General features: G+C 34.2%; 1 protein-coding gene across 2 annotated transcripts in view; it reads right to left on the bottom strand.

The window, feature by feature from the left end:
• jarid2b (jumonji and AT-rich interaction domain containing 2b) overlaps window positions 1–21,680 on the bottom strand; it is a 188,031-nt gene that overhangs the window by 64,196 nt on the left and 102,155 nt on the right. For both annotated transcript variants that reach the window (XM_009294217.4, NM_001202459.1), the window contains exon 3: window positions 10,910–11,027. In XM_009294217.4, the coding sequence (XP_009292492.1) occupies window positions 10,910–11,027 (118 nt within the window). The remainder of the gene's footprint in view (window positions 1–10,909; window positions 11,028–21,680) is intronic.

Below are 21,680 nucleotides of genomic sequence, written 5' to 3'. Positions count from 1 at the left end.
TACTGAAATGAAATGATTCAACTAAATTCTGTGCATGAATCAGATTTTTTGAAAGAAATACTCGACTTAAATACTTAAAACATTAATACATTTGAATTTTACCATGTCAGCTTTTATGTAATAGTTTGGTATATTTACCTACTGTCCACCACCCTCAATCACAATTAGTTTCTGGCCCTTTATATATAAAAAAGTTTGGGCATCCCTATGAATTACAGCAACATCCTCAAACATAAGTGAGACAGAATTGGTCTGATAATACGTATAACGAACCAGGCAGTGAAATGAAACCTGACCAAAGTTTAACCAGTGAGTTGATGGTGATATGGAATAGTTCAGCCAAAACTGAATATTCAGTCATCCTTTTCAGTCTCATTTTATTAAACACCAGCTACACTTTCTTCTTATTTGGCAGATAATTTTAACTAAAGAAACTTCACACACACACAATCCCTTTCTTTTCATTTTGGCACCTAATTCAAACAAAATAAAATTACACAAACAATCAAAATTAAGTTCCAAGCTATAACCAATATCACAAGAACATTCGTGACAAATGTACAGAGTCAATTTTTTCTGCCAATGTAACATACCCTATACAATAGACAAATAAAACGGATATCCTGTTCATGCTTTTGAGTTTCTCAAACAAAGCTTTTATCTTTTTACAAGCACAATATCATGTCTTAATGAAACTAGGTAGACTAGTCCTTCTAGGTTCATCGTAACATCCTAGCGCCATATGAACATCACGGTGAACTATAAAACCTGTTCAACATGAACAGTGGAAACTGAATAAAACCTGTCGGACCAAAAAAAAAAAAAAAAAAAAAAACTGCTTCAAAAACATCCTTTGCTGTCATTATGCATCATATGCTCAATGAAGACTGAGCTTGTGATCTGTGATATGTTGCTAGACCACTGTGTGGATTTTTTGACATTCTGGATTATCCTGGTGTATCATTTATTTTTTCTATGAAATGTAGAGGACACACACTTAGGCAATGTTGACTTTTTTAAATTATTGATTACTGACTGAAATTAATGAATTAATCCCAAAGTTTGATATAGCTGGTAAATGGATTTGAACTTCAGCTTAAATTGATTGTTATTTATTAGTCTCACAGTTTTGTTTTTTACATTTAGTCAATTTCTTTCTTAAATAACTTAAACTGTTATTATTATTTATTTTATATTTTTAATGATGCTTCATACGCTACTTACAGTACATTAGAAGTACATGCTTACAAATAAATGGTCAACAGTGCTTAACTATAAAATGTATAATATTGATTGCATTTGTGTTTAATTAGTTTATTCGACAATAGCTATGTTTCCATTTAAAGACGCAAATTTTATTTATGCGCAAAACTGGAACAACCGCATAAAAGACGTGTGAATAAAGCAGCGTTTCCATATTCTAATCAGTCAAAATGAACAAAATAGTCACTTCCTGATAACTGGCACCAAATATCAAAAGTAAAAATGGAATTTGCTGCGGTAGGAGAAGATCCGTGAATCTTTTCTTTATTTAATAAATGACTTGCGCCTTAGAAAACAGCATGCTGAAATGCAATGAACATGGTGGTGTTTAAAGGAGTGAGACGCAGAGCAAAGACGCTCTTGACAGTTCTGGAGGTAGTTAATGTAATAACACTAATACTGAAAAGGTTAAGACGTTTTACAAGGATCAAAACAACATTTCAGATGATTTCCAGTGTGATCAACCTGCTGGTTTGTCCATTCACATTTTTACCATTACATGATCTCTCATAGCAAAATCACATGACTTTTTTTAAATGCACATACTGGAATTTATTTAGTAAACAAATAGTGTTTCCATCATAGTTCATGCGAATATTTTCTTATTGAATAAAAAGTTTATCCTACACAGATATTCTCTTGCGCACTTTAAAAATGCATCTTGGCGTTTACATCAACCAATTTTTTGTCCATATTCAAAATATCAAGTCAAGACAAACTTAATTTTTTAATACATTAAAATAATATGAATGTCATGCTTTACAGACAGCTAAAATATACAAATAATGAAAAGAACCGTATTTTATCCAATACATTAAATAAATAGAAGTATTTGAAAAGATCAATTGAAAAAAATATATGATTTCGAGAGGTTATGTTATAGAGCATACTGAGAAAGACCATTTTCCCTTTGTCAGAAATTACATAATACAAAATAAATAAATAATAAATAAATAAATAAATAAAACCTTTTTTAAAAATATTGACGTGAAGTGAAAAAAGACCAAAGTCTTTCTGAGATGTTTTGGCTTGACAGGTTTTTGATCACTGCTGTTGTAAAAAGTTTAAACATGCAGTCATTCAATATTAGTCAGTTCAAGAAAGTATGATGCTCTTTTTTTTTTAACATGAACGAACAAGCAAATGAGCTGACAAACGAATGAGTGAACGAACGAAGGAGCGAGCAAGCTAACTAACTAATTAACTAACTAACTAACTAACTAAAATGTTTGAACACAATATCTCTTAGTAACAAGCAAAAATATTCGTTTAGTTGTTGTCCCTCAAGAAGCTTGACAGCCCCCATTTATTTTCAGTGTGTGGAAAATGGAATTTTTTTGCTTTTGTTATTTACATTTTTGTATGAACCATCCCTTTAAGAGCCACATTTATAACTCAAAGCGATTGCCAAAACAAACTCAAAACTCAACTAATGGAGCATGGCTTCCATTCAACGCTGCTCTCAACAAGAATGAGCGCACAAAAGCTTACACCGAAAAGCATGCATGCCAAAGTGAACTCACCCCACTTAAACCATTGAGCATTATCAGTTAACATTAAATTGACATGCCCTAACAAACTTGGGCACAGCAGTTGAGATTATAGCCCACTGCTCCCACTTATCCAGCACCAGCCAATCAGCAGCCTTGATTGTGTGCTGTGCAAATACCTCAAACCCGAGTCCTCAAACACAGGACATTCCTGCCCTGTGAATCAGCTGAGTTTGGAGCCAAGCAGCCTACCTGAGAGTCTTCTTCTCACGCTATACCTCTCAATTCGTCGCTCTGAAAACATGAGTCACGCTCCAATCATGTTTAATCGGCCCGCTCATCGCAGACATCGATCTGCAGTGCCATGAGACTGGGTTGTGTAGTAAGATGCACGACCGGAGGATTTAGAGCAAAATCAATATTCTTATTATTGAGCCATATGTACTGAAGGCATGATCGGCCCACATTTGCATGAATGGGTGCATTTTAAAGTGGATTAGAAGAGGAGACAAAGTAGCTTTAAATGTGTATTTTTCTACTAGATATCAAATTTGCCATTTTTGGCTTCTCAAACGATGCAAGAGTCTGTATTGCAAGACATGGCGGCTAAAAGACTAGTGCTTAACAATTGTAAATCACCTTTACCCCCCTCATTGCAGAACTGGATTTCCGACATGATATCTGATATTCAGATGGAGAGACTCAGATCAGCTCCATAAGAAATTTTTTGGCTAATCAATTTCTTAATTTAGTTGACAAATGTATATTTGGGTTTGAGGTTTATGTTATTTACCTTTTTGATTTTTGATTGTATGTTTTGTGACTATGATGCATTTTGTTTTCTCTTTCTTTTTGTTTTCCTTTATGTTGTCTTTTGTATGTCTAAATATAGACATGTAAATATTTGTGTGTGTGTGTGTGTGTGTGTGTGTGTGTGTGTGTGTGTGCGTGTGTGTGTGTGTGTGTGTTTGTGTGTGTGTGTGTGTGTGTGTGTGTGTGTGTGTGTGTGGGTGTGTGTGTGTGTGTGTGTGTGTGTGTGTGTGTGTGTGTGTGTGTGTGTGTGTGTGTGTGTGTGTGTGTGTGTGTGTGTGTGTGTTTGACTGGTAGTGTATATGCAAAAAAAAAAAATAATAAAAAAAGTAGTTACTTTCTACTTTCATCTATGTATACACTTTTTTATTATGGCAAAGCTACATTTTAAAATCCAGTATTCAGTGTCTCATGATACTTTCGAAATCAGTTTAACATAATTGCTTTTCATGAAACTTTTTTTTAAAATCAGTGTTTAAAATAATCACATTTTTTTTTTTAAACCACTGGGTTTTTTTTTCAGGATTATTGAATGCATATACATGCATGAAGTCTATTTTACCTGTTTATTTTTATTTTATTTATTTATTTATTTATTTATTTTTATCAAGTGAATGCTTGCTTGTTATTGTAACTATTAATTTCCCTAAAAGAAAATGTATATAAATCAAAGACATTCCATTTTGGTATCTGACTTAAATTGAAATTTAATTTATATATATATATATATATATATATATATATATATATATATATATATATATATATATATATATATATATATATATATATATATATATATATATATATATATAAAGAAAAAAAGTAAAAATGTCACTACAATGTTACAAATAACTTATGAAAAACCTAAATGTTAAAATACAGGTGAAATAGCACACTATTATATATATATTATGAAAAAAAGAGAGAGAGAGAGAGAGAGAGAGAGAGAGAGAGAGAGAGAGAGAGAGAGAGAGAGAGAGTAATAATTAATTCATTCATTCATTTTCTTGTTGGCTTAGTCCCTTTATTAACCCGGGGTCGCCACAGCGGAATGAACCGCCAACTTATCCAGCAAGTCTTTATGCAGCGGATGCCCTTCCAGCTGCAACCCATCTCTGGGAAACATCCACACACACACATACACATACACACATCCACATACACTACGGACAATTTAGCCTACCCAATTCACCTGTACCGCATGTCTTTGGACTGTGGGGAAACCGGAGCACCTGGAGGAAACCCACGCGAAGGCATGGAGAACATGCAAACTCCACACAGAAACACCAACTGAGCCGAGGTTCGAACCAGCGACCCAGTGACCTTCTTGCTGTGAGGCGACAGCACTACTTACTGCGCCACTGCCTCGCTCATGTTGTAATAATTAAGTATCTTTAATTTTATCGTATTTAATATATTAAAAAGTTATTGCTAACAAAACAGGTCCATCTAGTGGTATAAAGAAGGGGTTCCCAAACTTTTCAGCTTGCGGCCCCAAAAATACAAAGCCAGTGACTCGTGATCCCCAAATTCCTTGGAGGGGATTATAAATATACAAACGCTGTGCACACAACAGTAGGGCTATATAAATATGAGCATATTGACAACACAAAAAAAAGAGCAACAGTCTAACAATCATATCATATTTTTGTCATTTATCAATTTGTTTCATTCAATTTTAACCTCATCTAAAGAGACTGGTAGACACGATGTTTACAACACAGGTCAATTCTTGGTTTGATTTTGGAGATCGCCACACAGAGTTCATTCTCAACGTTGTGGCCTGTATTTTTTCCATAAAGGTGTTAGGAAGTATAACCTGGTGCTATAATATAATTATAATATAATATTTATTTGCTGCAGCTGACGCTATTGCTAAAACTCACCAATACTAATATGAAAAAAAAATAAAATAAAAAGCTGATGGCGAAAAGTTTGCAAGATGTTACTAATACAATTTATTTGACTTGTGGGACTTTATTTATTGCTAATAAACTTTTCAAACACTTGACCAGGGTCGCCACAAGTTGCCTGTAGTTTAATGTCTATACAGTTGAACCGTTGAACATTGACACGAATAGTGCAAAAGGGCTTCCAGGAAGACACTAGTATGTTATTCTCAACACGCCCCAGGGTAAAGAAATGGTGTAAAGGCAGCATTGGCCCAACACAAAAGAGTAATTTGGCAGCGACTGCTCAGCCACTAGAAAAACAATTGGAACGATCCTCTCTTTAAGAAGGGTTCTCAAACAAGTAAACACAAATACACACAAAAAAAGACTGGCCTCTTCAGCGCCTGCCACATTTGGTGCCCCCTTGTCTCCTCTAACTGGGGTTTTGTGTCTATTCAGTGCATCTAGGCGACTGTGATTTTTAAACGAGCGATGGGAAGTCGCCGCTTTGACACTTGGTAGAATTTGGAGGCCTCTCTATTTCCCAATCCTGGGAATGCAAACAGCAGTCATCTCTCAAACAGCTCCTCCTGTAACCTGGCCAGCCCCTGCACCTGTGTCGCTGTTTGGCTCTTCTCCCTTGCGCTCACTCTCTCACTTTCTTTCTTTTTTTTTTGTTGGCCAGGTGTGAGAGACGTTGACACCGCCTCAATCCGACTCGTTGTCATCTTATGTGGGCAGCAGATGCCTAATACGTTGACCAGCATGTCTACAGACACACACTCACTCACTCGTTTACTAACTTTCATTGGTGTCTAAAACCTGTATGCTAGAATTGGAATTTTATTTTTGGAAAATAATCAAGACTTAAGTGAGATTTGTTCTTTTTGCAGGTAAAATTAATAGAGACTGATAGGTGTTAGTGCCTTCTGTGCACTTTTTTGAAGCTAAAAAAATCAGATTAACAGATATTTGAACAGTCGGAAAGAAGGAAAAAGCAAGGAAGTCAGAAAGAAAAAGAAAGAAAAGAAGGAAAGATGGAAGGAAGGAACAATGAACATGGAGTGATGGTTGCTTTTATTTCTACTATGTCCTTTCTGAAGCTAGAAAATTAAAATGAATGGATATTTGGAGAATCTGAAGGAAAAAAGGGAAGCAGAAGAAAGAAAGAAGAAAGAAAGCAGGAAAGAAGGAAGGAAAGAAAGAAGGTAGGATAGAAGGAAGGAAGGAAATATGATTGAAGGAAGGAAGGAAGGAAGGAAGGAAGGAAGGAAGGAAGGAAGGAAGGAACAATGAATATGGAGTGATGGATGCTTTAATTTCTTTTATGTCCTTTTTGAAGCTAGAAAATTTAGTTAAATGGATATTTGGACAATTTAAAGAAAATAATGGGGAAAGAAAGAAAGAAATTCCCAGAGATGGGTTGTGGCTGGAAGGGCATCCGCTGCATAAAAACTTGCTGGATAAGTTGGCGGTTCATTCCGCTGTGGCGACCCCAGATTAAAAAGGGAATAAGCCGACAAGAAAATGAAAGAAAGAAAGAAAGAAAGAAAGAAAGAAAGAAAGAAAGAAAAGAAAGGAAGGAAGGAAGGAAGGAAGGGAAAAAAATCAAATGAAAGAAGGAAAAATATTGAAGGAATTAAATAAGGCTGAAGGAAGGAAGGAAGGAAGGAAGGAAGGAAGGAAGGAAGGAAGGAAGGAAGGGAAAAAATCATGAAAGGAAGGAAGAAATGAAGGAAAAGATGGAAGGACGGAAGGAAGGGAAAAAATTGAAGGAAGAAAGGATAGAAGAAAAGAAGGAAGGAAAGAAAGAAGGGAATAAGGAAGGAAAAAGATCAAGGAAGGAAGAAAGGTAGGAAAGAATGAAAGAAGGGAAGAAGGAAGGAAAAGGTCAAGGAAGGAAGGAATGAAGGAAGGAAGGAAGGAAAAGGTCAAGGAAGGAAGGAATGAAGGAAGGAAGGAAGGAAGGAAGGAAGGAAGGAAGGAAGGAAGGAAGGAAGGAAGGAAGGAAGGAAGGAAAAAGATAGAAGGAGAGAAGGAAGATTGAAGGAAGGAAAAAAATATATAAGGAACGAAGAAAGGAAAGAGAAACTGAATCAAGAGAGGATATATAAGGAAGTACTTAGTAGGGAAAATGTGTAATGAAGTAAGAAATCCATTATGAAAGCAAGAAAGAATGGAAGGAGAATAAAAAGTAAAAGAATAAAAAAAACAAGCAAGTAGGGAAGAAAGGAAGCATTAATGTTAGTTTGTATGAACTAAGGAAGTTGGCAAGCAGGAAAGCAAGGAATTAAAGAAAGCCAGTAGGAAAACAAGCAAGTACAGATGGATCGTTGACGACGGGAAATTCCATAAAACTATAGAAGCTATTCATGTAACTTCTTGAGAGCACATGGTGACAGTATTGACTTCCAGTTTGTGAGCTATAGTTATTCTTTTAAACCAAAGAATGATGGATATGGATCTAACACTAACTTATAACTCAAATAAATATCAAGTCTTCAGTCTGCTCCTCAAACAGGTATGCTATTACTCCTTCATGTCCTATTTGAAGCTTAAAAGTTTACGTTAATTTAAATTACATTTAAGATCCATATTTCAAATCTTCTTTCTAATATACTTTTGAAGAAAAAAAAATAAGGTTAGGAATTACACTAGGATGTAAAAGAAGATACATTTTATGGTTGGATGAACTATCCCTTTAAGACTTAACCATTGATGCTACATCTGTCGCTCTCTACTTCTTTGTGATTACTAAAATCTCCTAGCTTGTTTTTCACCAACCATTCTCTCCACCCTTCCACTTAAAGCTGATTTAATGATGAGGTCTACAGGACAGTATTCTGATTAATGCTTATAACGGGGTATTAAGTGACAGGTAAACCAGTGGCAGGTGCTGCACACACGCTCTCGCTCTCTCATAGGTGCTTGTGGTTTGATAGACAGAAGGGCTCTGTGAGATTTTTTTTTTTTTTTCCAAAATGGGCTGAAATGGACATCTGCTGGTGTTTGGCCGTTGTGGTGTGGAAATACTGTGTTGTGTGGCATTCGGTGGGCGCTGGGCAGAGTCGTCTTTGAAGCAGCGTCTGCGCTTAGAGCGGTTTTGTTCCCTCGAAGCCGCTGGTGGGATTAATTCAGACTCTCCAGAGGAAGAAAAGCCTCTTCAGTGGGCCTACGCAACTGTTTGTAAGGGGGTTTATGGCACGCCATGAAAGTTGTGCCATTAAACAGTGGGCTTGATGAATAGGTCGTCCATAATGCTAATGCCACCCATCTATGCGAATGCGCGAGGGAGGATTGAATGTGGCCATACACTTAGATCAAAGTCAAATCCTGTTTGAAAGAACATGGGCGACTTAAAATTGAGTAACACGGCTAAAAGTTATAATGCCAAGGAGAAAATTAAAGACGGGAATTTTAATGAGGTAAACAATTAGACAGCTGGCCCCAATGTTAAAGGGTTTTTATTTAATTCACACCAATAAATGAAATATATTTGGATCAAAGATGATAATATGGTCGGCTTAAAGCTTAAATTGATAAAGGGTGATTTAATATTGAAGTATACTGGCTGCAATATAAGTGTCTAAACTTCTCAAAACAATCTAGAAAATCTCTACTTCTAAATAGAAATGAAACAGTTTGTCATTTACTGTAATAACCACATAAAAATTAAACCTACTTCTGATTTATATGAGAGTTTTGAATGGGTAACATACTAAGATGTGTGATATTTTCAAAAACATTAAACTTTTTGTTTGCATATTGATAAAAATATATGCTTTGAAGAATATAAGCAAAGTATAAAGGCTTAAAATATCAACTAAATTAACATTTGAGACCATAATGAGATCCTTAAATCATATTAAAAGTTATTAATGAGTCATCAAATAAACCTTGTTCTAAATATGCATGATTATTATTATTATGTTTGCTATATAAACGATAAGCTTATAAACTATACATTTATGAATATAATAAATAAAGTCACATGCCTTACTCAGGTGTAGTTCAACAGAGTGTAAAAATCTTGATGGTTTTGTGGGTTTTGTGTATCAAATCTGATCTTTATTTTGTATTTTCTATAGGATTCAAGTTAGGTGATAGGTTTGGGCCATTCCACAGCTTGATTTTCTTTCTCTAAAAGCATTTAGGAGTTTCCTTGACTGTGTTTTGCATCATTTTCTTGCTTAAACGTCCACTCTGATTTCAGCTTCATCATCCTGGTAATGTAGATGTTGGACTGAAGCAGCTGATATTCATTTACAATGAAGAAGGGCAGAAGGTTGCTGAGAGATTTCAGCTGCTGTCTGGGCTTTCACGGCCTTTTTATACTTCCCTTTCTTCATGTGTCAACACTTTTTCCCTGTGTCATTTCATTTTAATACACATTATTTAATTTGTAAACTAGTAAGATTTTTCTTTGCATATATAAAAATTTCAAGTCAACAGCACTGAGAAAAAAATGATGATGTATTGAATACTTATTTCCCCCACTGTGCATGTATGTATATTACTATATAACTGTATTATGTTTTTTATTTCTCGCACCATATGGTCTACTTATTATTTCAAAGCTTTCATTCCTATTCATTTAAAATCCAGTGAAGAGACTAACCAGTACATTGTTCTCAGTTTCTCATTTTATGTTCCACTAAAGTCATCCGATTTGAAATGACGATCTAAGAAATGGCAGAAATTTCATTTTGCCCTTTTCCTTTGAGTCCTCCACTTCCAATAAATATCGCCCAAATGACAAAACAAGCTGCTTTGCTGGAATCCAAACCCAACCAGGTCATTTGATGAAAAAATATGAATCTGCAGAGAGTCCCGAAAGTGCATTATAAGCTCAGCATGGCCGACAAAATTAGCAGCTTATGATTTTTATGTTTTTCTCACTATTTTCCAGGCAGCGTCAGCCTCAAAAGCAGAGTTTAAAAAAAAGCTTGTCTATTATTTTTTTCCTCCAAGCTGCTTGCATCCTCTCTCTCTCTCTCTTTCTCTAGAGCTTTACCAAATCGCAGATTACAACATACTGAGAAATTACACGCTGAATAGTTAATTACTGACTGTACTTGGACATATTAACTCTACAGCTTTTTACTTCATAATTAAAAATGTTTAAGCATGTCTTAAAGTGACTAATTAAAAACGACCATGACAGCAATTCATTTCAAAGAATTATCACTTGTTATAAGGTCCTTCGACTCCTTTTAATAAAGCCGTTTCTGACTGTCATTTTCTGCTAAACATAGCCAAAAATATAAACAAATAAGGAAGAAAAAAACTGAATGCTTGACATCCTCTGCAAAATACTGCTTCGAATAAAATCTTTTCCTACTCCAGTCTTCGAGTGGACTCAAAAAGTGGCGTCTCAGCTCAAGTTTCCCACCAGGGACCAAAACAACGCTTTAACATTGACCTCAGAGCGAACGAGAGCATGTCACTCACCTCTTTTTAGCCGGACCATCCACAGAGTACTCGCCTCCTCCATCTTTCCTCTGAGAGCGAGATCCGTCCTCTTTATGTCCTCCCTTAGAACCATTCAGCTGTCCATTTGACAAGGAAGCTGTGATGAAAAACAGAAACAGAAAAAATGAGAAAGAGTAACAACCTCCATATGCAGCATGTCATGTATTCAACAATAAAATGAAATATTAATCACTACTCTTTAGGATTACTTTTACAATGTGAATTGAAATGGAGCACTAGCGCACTAAAAAAAAAAAAGTTTATTTCAGCATCTGAAAAGAAAGAGATGGCGATTGAAACATGACAATATGGACAAAAACAGATTTACTGACAGCTTCCTCCAGCACAAACCTTCATTTATGGTTACACGTGTACAGTCAGAATTTGCGCAGAGAAAATAATTCACAATCATTTTTCTGGCTGACCCCATTCACTGAGGCATTTTTTTGCCACTTGTTTTAATTAATTACTACGCAATTTTACAAAACTGCTGATGGAAGTGGAAAGTTCTACAAGTGACCTAATGACAATCAATTAGCAAATTAAAGGGGTCATGCTATGCCAAGCTCAGATCGTCCTATAATGTGAGAATTTTCAGCTCAAACAGTCCCTTGATCATTGATTGTCATATTGTAAATGCCCCTTTTTGGGTGTGAGCCAGTTACAATTAAAGCCTGGTCAGTTGAACGTTTTGATATACAGCTTTGTAAATGCACAGTTACAGATGTCAAAGCATGAGTATTGATATTGGTTATGCTTGAGAATGTAGTCATGGAAGAAATTGCATGTGTATCAGTATATTAGATCCGTGATACTGAGTCACTTACAGATTAAAACAATACTAATCCAAGTCAACCAGGGCTTACACCTTTGGGTGGGAATTACTTTTATTGAGTTTACTGTACTATGTAGGAAGAAAATTATGGATTACATTTGAGGTATTTGAGAGAGTTGCAACACAAGCACTGACTTGAATTGTTAAGTTTTTTAAGAAGTCTGCAATTTGTAAAGTACAGCATAAAAAACACAATTAAAATATATTATTTTTATTTAACTATATGAAATAAAAAACTGTCCTTTAACATTTAATTTATTACTGTGATTTCAAAGCTGAATTTAATCATTTCCTTCAGAAATCTTTCTAAAATTCAGAATTGCTCCTCAAAAACCTGTAAAAATTACAGGGAGTAATACAGAGACATGAAATTAAAGTGAGAAACTGTGTCCGAGCAATCACATTTAACAAAAGATCATTATTGTGGATTCAAAATACTTTATCCAAAATCCTTAAAATGTATCTTTAATTAAATTAAATAAATAATGTAAATGATAAATTAATCGAAAGGATGCAATGTGTAACATTTCTTGAAATGTCTGAAAATATAACACTCTCATTAAAGACATAAGTGTTACAAATAAGGGAGTTAAAAGGGAAATGATAATAATTATAAGTACTTGGCATTAATTACATACAGAATTATTAGCCCCCCTTTGAGTTTTATTTTTCTATATTTCCCAAATTATGTTTAACAGGGCAAGAAATTTTCACAGTATGTCTGATAATACTTGTTCTTCTGGATAAATTCTTATTTGTTTTATTTTGGCTAGAATAAAATAAGTTATTAATTTTTACACACCATTTTAAGGACAAAATTATTAGCCTCTTTAAGCAATTTTTATAGTCTACAGTACAAAACATCATTGTACAATAACTTGTCTAATTACACCCACCTTGCATGGTTAACCTAATTAACCTAGTTAAGCCTTTAAATGTCACTTTAAGCTGTATAAAAGTGTCTTGAAAAAAAATTGAATATTATTTCCTGTCATCATGGCAAAGATAAAATAAATCAGACATTAGAAATTTGTTATTAAAACTATTATGTTTAGAAATGTGTTGAATAAATCGTATAAAATCGAATAAATTCGTTAAATAGAAACTTGGGGGGGGGGATTGGGGGGGGGGGGGGGTAAACAAAGGGGCGAATAAAAAAAAAACTGCACTCATTAACACTAGAGCGTCCAGGATTGTAGAGTTAAATCTCTATTTACACGACTCAGCTCATTTAATTTCAGTGTTTAGGAACATTCATTAAGTGAATACCCAGAATCATTCCCAGATCTGGACCTCAAATCTGAAAGAAAGACAAATAAAAAGCTGGAGAAGAGGAAAAACTACAATAAAGCTGCTCTCCAACACATACATGAAAAGCTATAAAAGTGCTTTTCTCTTACATCCAGACCAGCGTGGCTGGACTTCAAAGCATCCAATGCAAGTCTTAAGAGGTCTAATCTCATGGGACAAACATTGTGTTTGAGTAAATTGGGATGGTTTGAATCCAAATAGAAAAGCAGGAGGGAAAAAAAAAACATTGGTGTCCCATATTCAAAACGACTCCTTAAGTGCAAGAGCAAACAAGCTTGCGAGCCACTGCCTTCATCACGACACGGGAAGCCAAAACCCGAGAGAGCCGGCCAAGCCAAGCCGACGTGGGTGGAGAGGGATCAGATGTAAACAGCTTAACGCGGGCTGCTCGCTTTCCGCGCCGTGTTTTACATATGTTGGTCTCACTTGAGTGGCTGTGTGAAAGACAGTCGGAGTCTAGTGGAGCCAAACCTCTTCTCTTTCTCTCTCTCCCTGTCTTTCTCTCTCTCTCTCTAGGCTGCGAGAGTGTGTGACGGTTTATCAACCGTCTGTCCTTCAGGGCCTCTAATCATATTTATGCGTGTTTAACTAAGCCCAACGCCTCGCTACATTCACCTCCTGGTTTCCACTGAGAGTGTGTTTTGACGTGCGACCAGTTAATAACAGAAAAATAGCATATAGGAGTGTGTGCTCATATAATTAAAAACTAATTTCATCACAAAAAGCAGACAGACTGAATTAAAATACTGAGGGCCACATCAGTTGATTTTTGCTGGGAATCTGACACATTGTGCTTGTTTAAGAGGCATTTAGGATAGCTGTGTGCAGAATTATTTTTTATAATTTTAGTAATATTTCAATATTACCACAAACTCAAATAGGGCTTTTGCTTCTTGTTTAAACTTCTTATATAAAATGAGCTAAAACAACAACACAATTCTTACTTTTGTAGGAGGGACGACTTAATACTTTTAGGTTCAATCCACTTAAATTTGTAAAAACTATGAAGTCAACTTAATCAATTTGTGTTAAGTGCACAGTAAAAAATACAGAGTCCACACAATTCATTCATGTAGTCGCCACAAAAATTGATGAAATTAATTTAACAAATTTAAATGGATTGAATGTAAAACAATTAAGTTGTCCCAAAAATAAAGGATTGTGTTTCTGACCATTTTAAATAAGTAGTTTGAAAAGTAGCAAAATCTTTTTTTGAGTGCACTTAATTAAATAAAGTGATTGAGATTTAATATATTCATACAGCATTTATTAGAATCATACATTTATTTATTTTCATAGAAAAATTTCCTTTCATCATAAAATAGCTTTAATTATAAAACAAGCATTTTAATAGCTTAATGAAACGTATTACAAGGAGATATAACGTGACAACTGATATTTATATGCATTTTACTCAAGTAGACCTTTGCATTGTTTTTCTGAACACATAAATAAGAGCAATCACATGATTTTTTTGATATTGTCCCTCCATTTGGGTGTCTAAATTATTTACAGGGGTGAACAAAGATTTGTGTGGATTAGTTGGCATTATTTTCTTGCACGAATATTCCAAACTGTGAATTTCTGTGAGTTATAGCAGGTATATATTTACTGATCGTCAGAGTAACAGAGTAGACAGTATCAGGGCAGCAGAGAGACAGGTGTACACACACATCACAAAATTTGAGGGGTTTTAGAGGGGGATAAAAACATCAGTTGACCACTTGATGCAGAAATGTTAGAAAAGTGTAGATATACGTTTCCTTCAATAAGAGAATATTTGGTCTACAATGAAAGAAGCACTTTGGCCAAATTAGGCTGTTTCTTTCCTCTTAACATGGACGCCTCAAAATGGACGCCAGTGGACGCCAATGGACACCAGTGCCACATTGTTTGCAACACAAAAGCTAAAACAAGTCCCCTGACTCTCCCCTTTTGTCTGGGTTTAGAAACAGAGTCAGCTAGTGGTGATCTGCCTGTTTTTTCAGACCTGTGGATACTTCATGACTCAATGATATGTGCAATGACAATAATGAGCTTCAAGATTAAGATTATGAAAACAAAGCACACAAATACATACATACATACATACATACATACATACATACATACATACATACATACATACATACATACATACATACATACATACATACATACATACATACATACATACATACATACATATTCAAATTCAAATAAAACTAAACAAAACCCAATTAAAACAAAACTAGTAAGCAGTCAAACACAACAAAACAACCAACCACCAAAACAAAGCAACCAAAAAACAAAACAACAGAACTGAACACAAGAAAAACCCAAAAATCAACCAAAAAAAAAAAAAAGAAAAGAAAAACAGGGAATACAAAAAACGAAATCAGGGAATAATATATATATAAAAATAAATTGATTAACAAATAAATAAAAACAACAAACACAAAAATGAACACAATCCACAAAAAAACTGACCAAACAAAACAAAATCAACAAAAACAACAAAAAAAAGAAAAATCAATCAAAACTAGTAAGTAGTCACAACAAGCTGCAACCCAAACAAAAAACTAAACAGAACAAAAAAGAGGAAAACAAACAAATCTAGCAACAATTATTCTACAAAAAAATTACCAACCAAAAAAAAAAAAATTTAATTAATTAATTAATTAAATTAGGGGGAAAAAACATACAATAAAAATTAACAAACAAATAAAAACAGCACAAAATGACTACCAGCTACTAAAAAAAATAAACAAAACTAAAATCAACAAAAAACAAGAAAAAGAAAATCAAATAACTATCAAATCAAAATCAAAACTAGTAAGCAGTCAATAACAAAACAACAAACACCAAAACAAAACCGAACAAAAACAAGCCAAACAAATAATCCAGCAACAATTAATCTACAAAAGATTACCAACCAACCAAAAAACCCAAAACAAACATTAATCAGGCAAAACAAACAAACAAACAATAAAAATAATGAACAAATAAACACAACAAACATAGCATGAACAACCACAAAAAAGACCAAACAAAACTAAATCAACAAAAAACAAGAAAAAGAAACTAAACTAAACTATTAGGCAGTTAACCAAACAGCCATCCACAAAAAAGCAAGCAACCAATTATAAACAACAGACCAAAACAAACCAAACATAAACATAAATAAACCAAGAAGCCAGACAAAACAAACAAAAAACATGAAGACTAATCAAACAAACAAACAATCAAAACAAAAACAAATCAAAACAAAACTGACCAAAAAATAAAAGGACCCTTCCCCCAAAAGCATGAAAAACTAAATTCAAAAAACCTAAACAATACCACTGAACAACTACTAAAACAAAACCATCCAACTAAAAATTAAAAATTCAATAATTGAAACTACCAATCAAAATAAAACAAAGCTAACTTAAAAAATACTTAATCATTCAATCAACCAATACCAATAAATGAACAAATAATACATGATTTAATAATTCCTCCATTCATAAACCAATAACAATGAGATTACTGCTTTAAAATACAACGCACTCTCTCTCTCTCTATAAATAGTTAAAACGTCACAAAATAGTGGAAACAAGATGACAGAACAGACAAAAGCTGCATCTGACCAATCTGCCCTAAAACTCAGAAAAAACTGTAAAAACAGAACTCTGTCTCTGTGTAAACCTGTCCCATCTTGCTTAAAAGGCAGATTTTTCTATCAAGTACTCAAGCAGTCAAAATCGTAAATGATTGCACACTTACGGAGGAAACTAAATCTGACACTGATCCTTTTGTGCCAAAGCATTTGCATCTGTGAACAAGTCTTCGTGTATCAACCTTCGATAAACACCCAGCCTTCAAAGGGATTACCATTGCCCTGAGGTAGCAACACAACGTTAACACAAACGACAACAAGAAAACAAGATTAAAAGCTGTTGTGATAAGAGCTTATTATCAGTTTAAGAGTTTATTCAAACAGTGTATGTCTATTCTCCTGCTGTCGTCTGAACTGAAAATCAGCTTTAGTCTTTCTGCATGTTTGCATGCGACGAAAGGGGTTTGCTTTCGACTCCTGCTATTGTTAAACTTCACCTTTGGATCATACCTATATATGGACCTACAGGTATATAGACATGAAAAGTTCAGCAGACAAAACACTGAAATGTTTGAAAACTATTGACAATCTTTCCAAAAATATTTGCATAAGACAACATACTGTTGTTAAAAAATAAAACTTGAAACAGGACTTTAAAAGTGACATAAAACTTGATTTTAGGGTGTATTCTTTGACCAGGGTTTCTACAGGTTTCACCAAGTAAAATTTAAGATATTTTAAAACCATAATGAATGAAAGTTAAGACTTTTTTTGTAATGGCCAGTGGAATTTGTTTTTACTTCCTCCATTAAAATGAAAACTCAATAATTTCTGAGCCACATAATTTGAATAGTGTGTCCAAACAAGCAAACTCTAATTATATACATATTTTTTTATTAGCATAACTTAAAAAAACCATAATGAACTACGTTTATGCAAAAATACATGAATAACTTTTAAACAAATGTTATTGTTAGGATGTAGGGAAAATATTTAAACCATATTGGTAAATCAAAGGGAAAATCAAGACTTGTGTAAAAGTGTAAAAGTTTAAGACTCACAACATCATATTTCATACATTTTAGAACCTAAGACCCCACAAACACCCAGGTGACCTAATATATTTGTGAAATATTTGTGAAACAATAAACTGATTTCATGCAGCCACCATTTTAAAAGTGAAAGCGAGACTGTGGTGGGAAGAAACCTGGAAGTATCGCCTGGAGTCACACAGGAACAGTGTCCGCAATGTCGTATTGTTGTGTACCTTGCTGTATATCTTATCAGCGAAGAGAAAGTAACACCAATTTATCATTTCACCACCTTCCGAGTGACCTGAAGGTCCTTTCTGAATGGATAGTGAAAAAAAAGGGAATCAGACCTCATTTTCAGCTAAGTAAAGTGAAATGGCACAAGTTAGCTAACATTTTCTTTCCCAAATACACGTCTTAGATGCCATTTATAATACTCAAGTTAATGAACTGATTTTTTTTCACTATATTAGACCTGTCACAATACTAAATGTCGGTACTGAAATAAAAAAAATGAAAAAACGTCCATTTCCCGCTAACATTTAAGCGCTGTTGAGCGAGTTCTTGAGCGAGTATTCACCAGTGCTCAACAGAAATGACTGTAATTGGCCATGAAGGTCATCAGTTCACTGCACTTAACAAATATTTACTGAGCACAAACACAGATGAGCGAACCGCTCATGACTCGACAGATCTTAGCGGCTTAAAAACGCTCTAGTGTCTGTGTATCTGTGTTTGCACTCGGTGAAGAGGGGCGAACTGATGACCTTTTCAACCAATCACAGTCATTTCTGTTAAGCACTGGTGAATACTACGGCAAATCAGCTGTGTTTAAGAACACGGCCAACGGCGCTTAAATGTTAGTGGGGAAATGGAGGTTTCTAAAATTTCAGTACCACGACAACACAATAACAAACAACAGGGGAGTGTGCTACAGAGGACTGCATTGTATGGGGCAGCATCCTCACTGTGTTTACCTGGTGCCATGAAGCCTAGGAGGATGTTTACACCATATCTGCACAATTAAAAATCAGGGCATCAGCTGGAGGTTTTTAGTCAATAGCACGTTGGTGCAATGTTTACAGTGCTGATCCTATACTTTCCGAGTTTCTTCCCACCGCAGCCTCACTTTTAATATTTTTTTTTTAAATGGTGACAGCGTGAAATAAGGGGATGCTCAAAACAAAATGAACACATTTTGACACACTAAGAGGGCTAAAAGAAATTTCTCACAGTCTTGTATCATTTATATCATTTTAAAAATGCCGTCTTCAAGTTTTTAAGAAGCGACCCCTTACTCCTGACAGCCGTAATTAGCTACTGAAAGAGAATAAAATCTAACATTTATTGTATTTCTTTTATTTTTCTTTCTCGTTCCCAATTGAGTGATAAAAAGGGGTTAGTCCACATCAAGAAAAGGATTTTCCCCTTGTCTCTCCGTCTGGCTGCAGACTCACACGTATAAGGCCTGTTCTTTGTTCCCTCTAGAGTCTCAGAGCTCTTTTTAGTGAAAGCTCTGGCTTTCTGAGGCCTGTGTGAAGTACAGTCCCAGAGTACCGAGCTTCAGCGTCAGACACACAGCTATCAGATGACTTCCAAAGCTCTGAAATAACCTGGATCATACGCCACTTTTGCCCGTATACACAGTGGATGGAAAACTCCTTAGGAAATTCCTTTGACCAGATAAAAGCAGATCAAATCAAACCAATTTAGCTTTGCACTGTACTCAAAGTAAATATGACGGATGACATGTGTCAATAGCTGAGAAAGTATGCACTTTCTTAAAAAGGATGAAAGAAGAGTTTAATTAAGTTACATGAGGGTTTTAGATCATTGGATTTTTAAAGATAGTAAAACTTGAAAAAGAATTTAAAATGAAATTATCTTGACATTATATAATATATTAAGTGTCTACTCATAAGCTAAAGTACTAAATCATTTTACAATATAAGACTAAACCAGCATTACTTTTTATGATTGATAGAGAAAGAGCTCAATTATATGATATAATATATATGCATTATTTATTTAAATGTGACTTTAAGAATTTGTTCATCATGCATAATAATCTCCCGCATCATTTTCTCTTGAACGGGACAGAACCCAATAAATATTGTTACAGTACAGAATATACAGACAATAATATCTGTTTCGGGATAAGTCCAGACAATACCAAGTACATGAAAACAATATATGGTAACACTTTACTTAAAGGAGGTTCATATGACAACATGTCATCAATTTTAATGAGATGTTATGCATGCTTATGACAGCAGTCATTAAGTGTCATTCGCTCAGTTATGTCGTTTTAAATGGAGAGGTGACACTGTTTGAGACATCTTTGTTATGATATCTTGACATAACCAAATACATGATAACCGATCTTTGGCTTTGTCATGACAGCTTGACATTACCAAGACAACATAAATTGTCATACATCTGTCATTAACCCGATTATCATGAGGCTATTATAAAGCCTTATTTATACTTTTGCCTGGCACCGCATCACGCATCTTCGTTGATGAAACGGATGAGACTTTTATACTTGATGCGTTCGCAGCTGTGACATTCTTTAAAAAGACAGGGGGCGGTCAAAAAAATTGTCATATTACGTCATATTATTATTATCATTCAAGATTTTTAAGCTAATTATTTTTATTAATTATTTTAATGATTATAAAGATTTTTATAACCATTTAAGAATTTTTTTTTATCAAACTTTGATGCAACACTTGCTTTTGTTCATATCTCAGACAGTTGTACGTATTAAAGTTTATTAAAATATCAAATGGAAACAGAACATGGGTTGCTCTTCAAATATATATATATATATGACAGTTTATATATATATATACATATACGTATATATATATATATATATATATATATATATATATATATATATATATATATATATATATAAACTATCATCACCAATAAAGTAAAAAAAATAAAAAATAAAATAATAATAATAATATAAATAAATATTTTTTTTCCTTAATTATAGTCCTGTAAATATTAAATTATTTTTAATTCAAAATGAATGTTAAAAAACATATTTCTGTAATTAAATAATCTGTTTTGGCCTTAACAAACTTATCCCTCAGGTTTTTCCAAACTGTTTCCAAACAAAAATGTTCCTCTTTTCTCACTGCTGTTGCAATTTCTAGCCAATAATTATTGGTTATTTGGTTATTCCTAGGACAGATTTGTACAGTTGTGCCTGTTTCAGACAAAATCTCTTCAAAATGATTCATTATTAAACTCAAATGAACTGTTCGCTCGAGTCAAAAAAAAAAAGTGCGCTCTGCCAGCCGAAATCATGTCGCGCTCACCCAAAGTGAACCTCCACAAACACTGCAACGACGTCACATTCACCGTGCGCACTCAAGCGTAATAGTGGACATGCCAAGTATAAACCAGGCTTAGCAGTGTCATAAAAAATTGTAACAGTCATCTTACTTGATCTCAAATACAGTATTACAAATTTAATTAGTTATTAAATATCATAAAAACAAAAATGATGCTGTTATAAAATTAATTGACATGGTATTGACACTTTTACTGAACATTTTAGCTGAAAATGTTATCAGTAAACAATTTAGTTTGTTCCACCGAAAAAAAAAGACCAAAAAAATATTCAATTAAAATAGCCTCATGGCAATCATGTCACATTTATGATCAATTGTCATGACAAAAACCTCTCAAACTATGCCATCTTATTTTATTTAAAATGACATAACTGAGTGAATGACACTTGTAATAAGCAGAAATAAAGTTAATTATAAGGTGTCATAACAGTCTGAACACCCCCTTCGAATCAACCCAATATACAAGTGGTGTAATGACAGACTCATGTCACCATTCAATACCCAGATACTGTACTCACAGCAGAAAGAAGGAAGACGTAAGTTAAGTTTTTTAAATGTATTGCAATCAGAATCAACAAAGCCTAAAATAAACATAACATAACACACAGGTCTAAAGATAACC

Source organism: Danio rerio, chromosome 19 (genome assembly GCF_049306965.1).
Source record: "Danio rerio strain Tuebingen ecotype United States chromosome 19, GRCz12tu, whole genome shotgun sequence".
Taxonomy (NCBI): Eukaryota; Metazoa; Chordata; class Actinopteri; order Cypriniformes; family Danionidae; genus Danio; species Danio rerio.
Note: the sequence above shows the minus strand (reverse complement) of the source record. Positions and strands in the feature narration are given on the sequence as shown.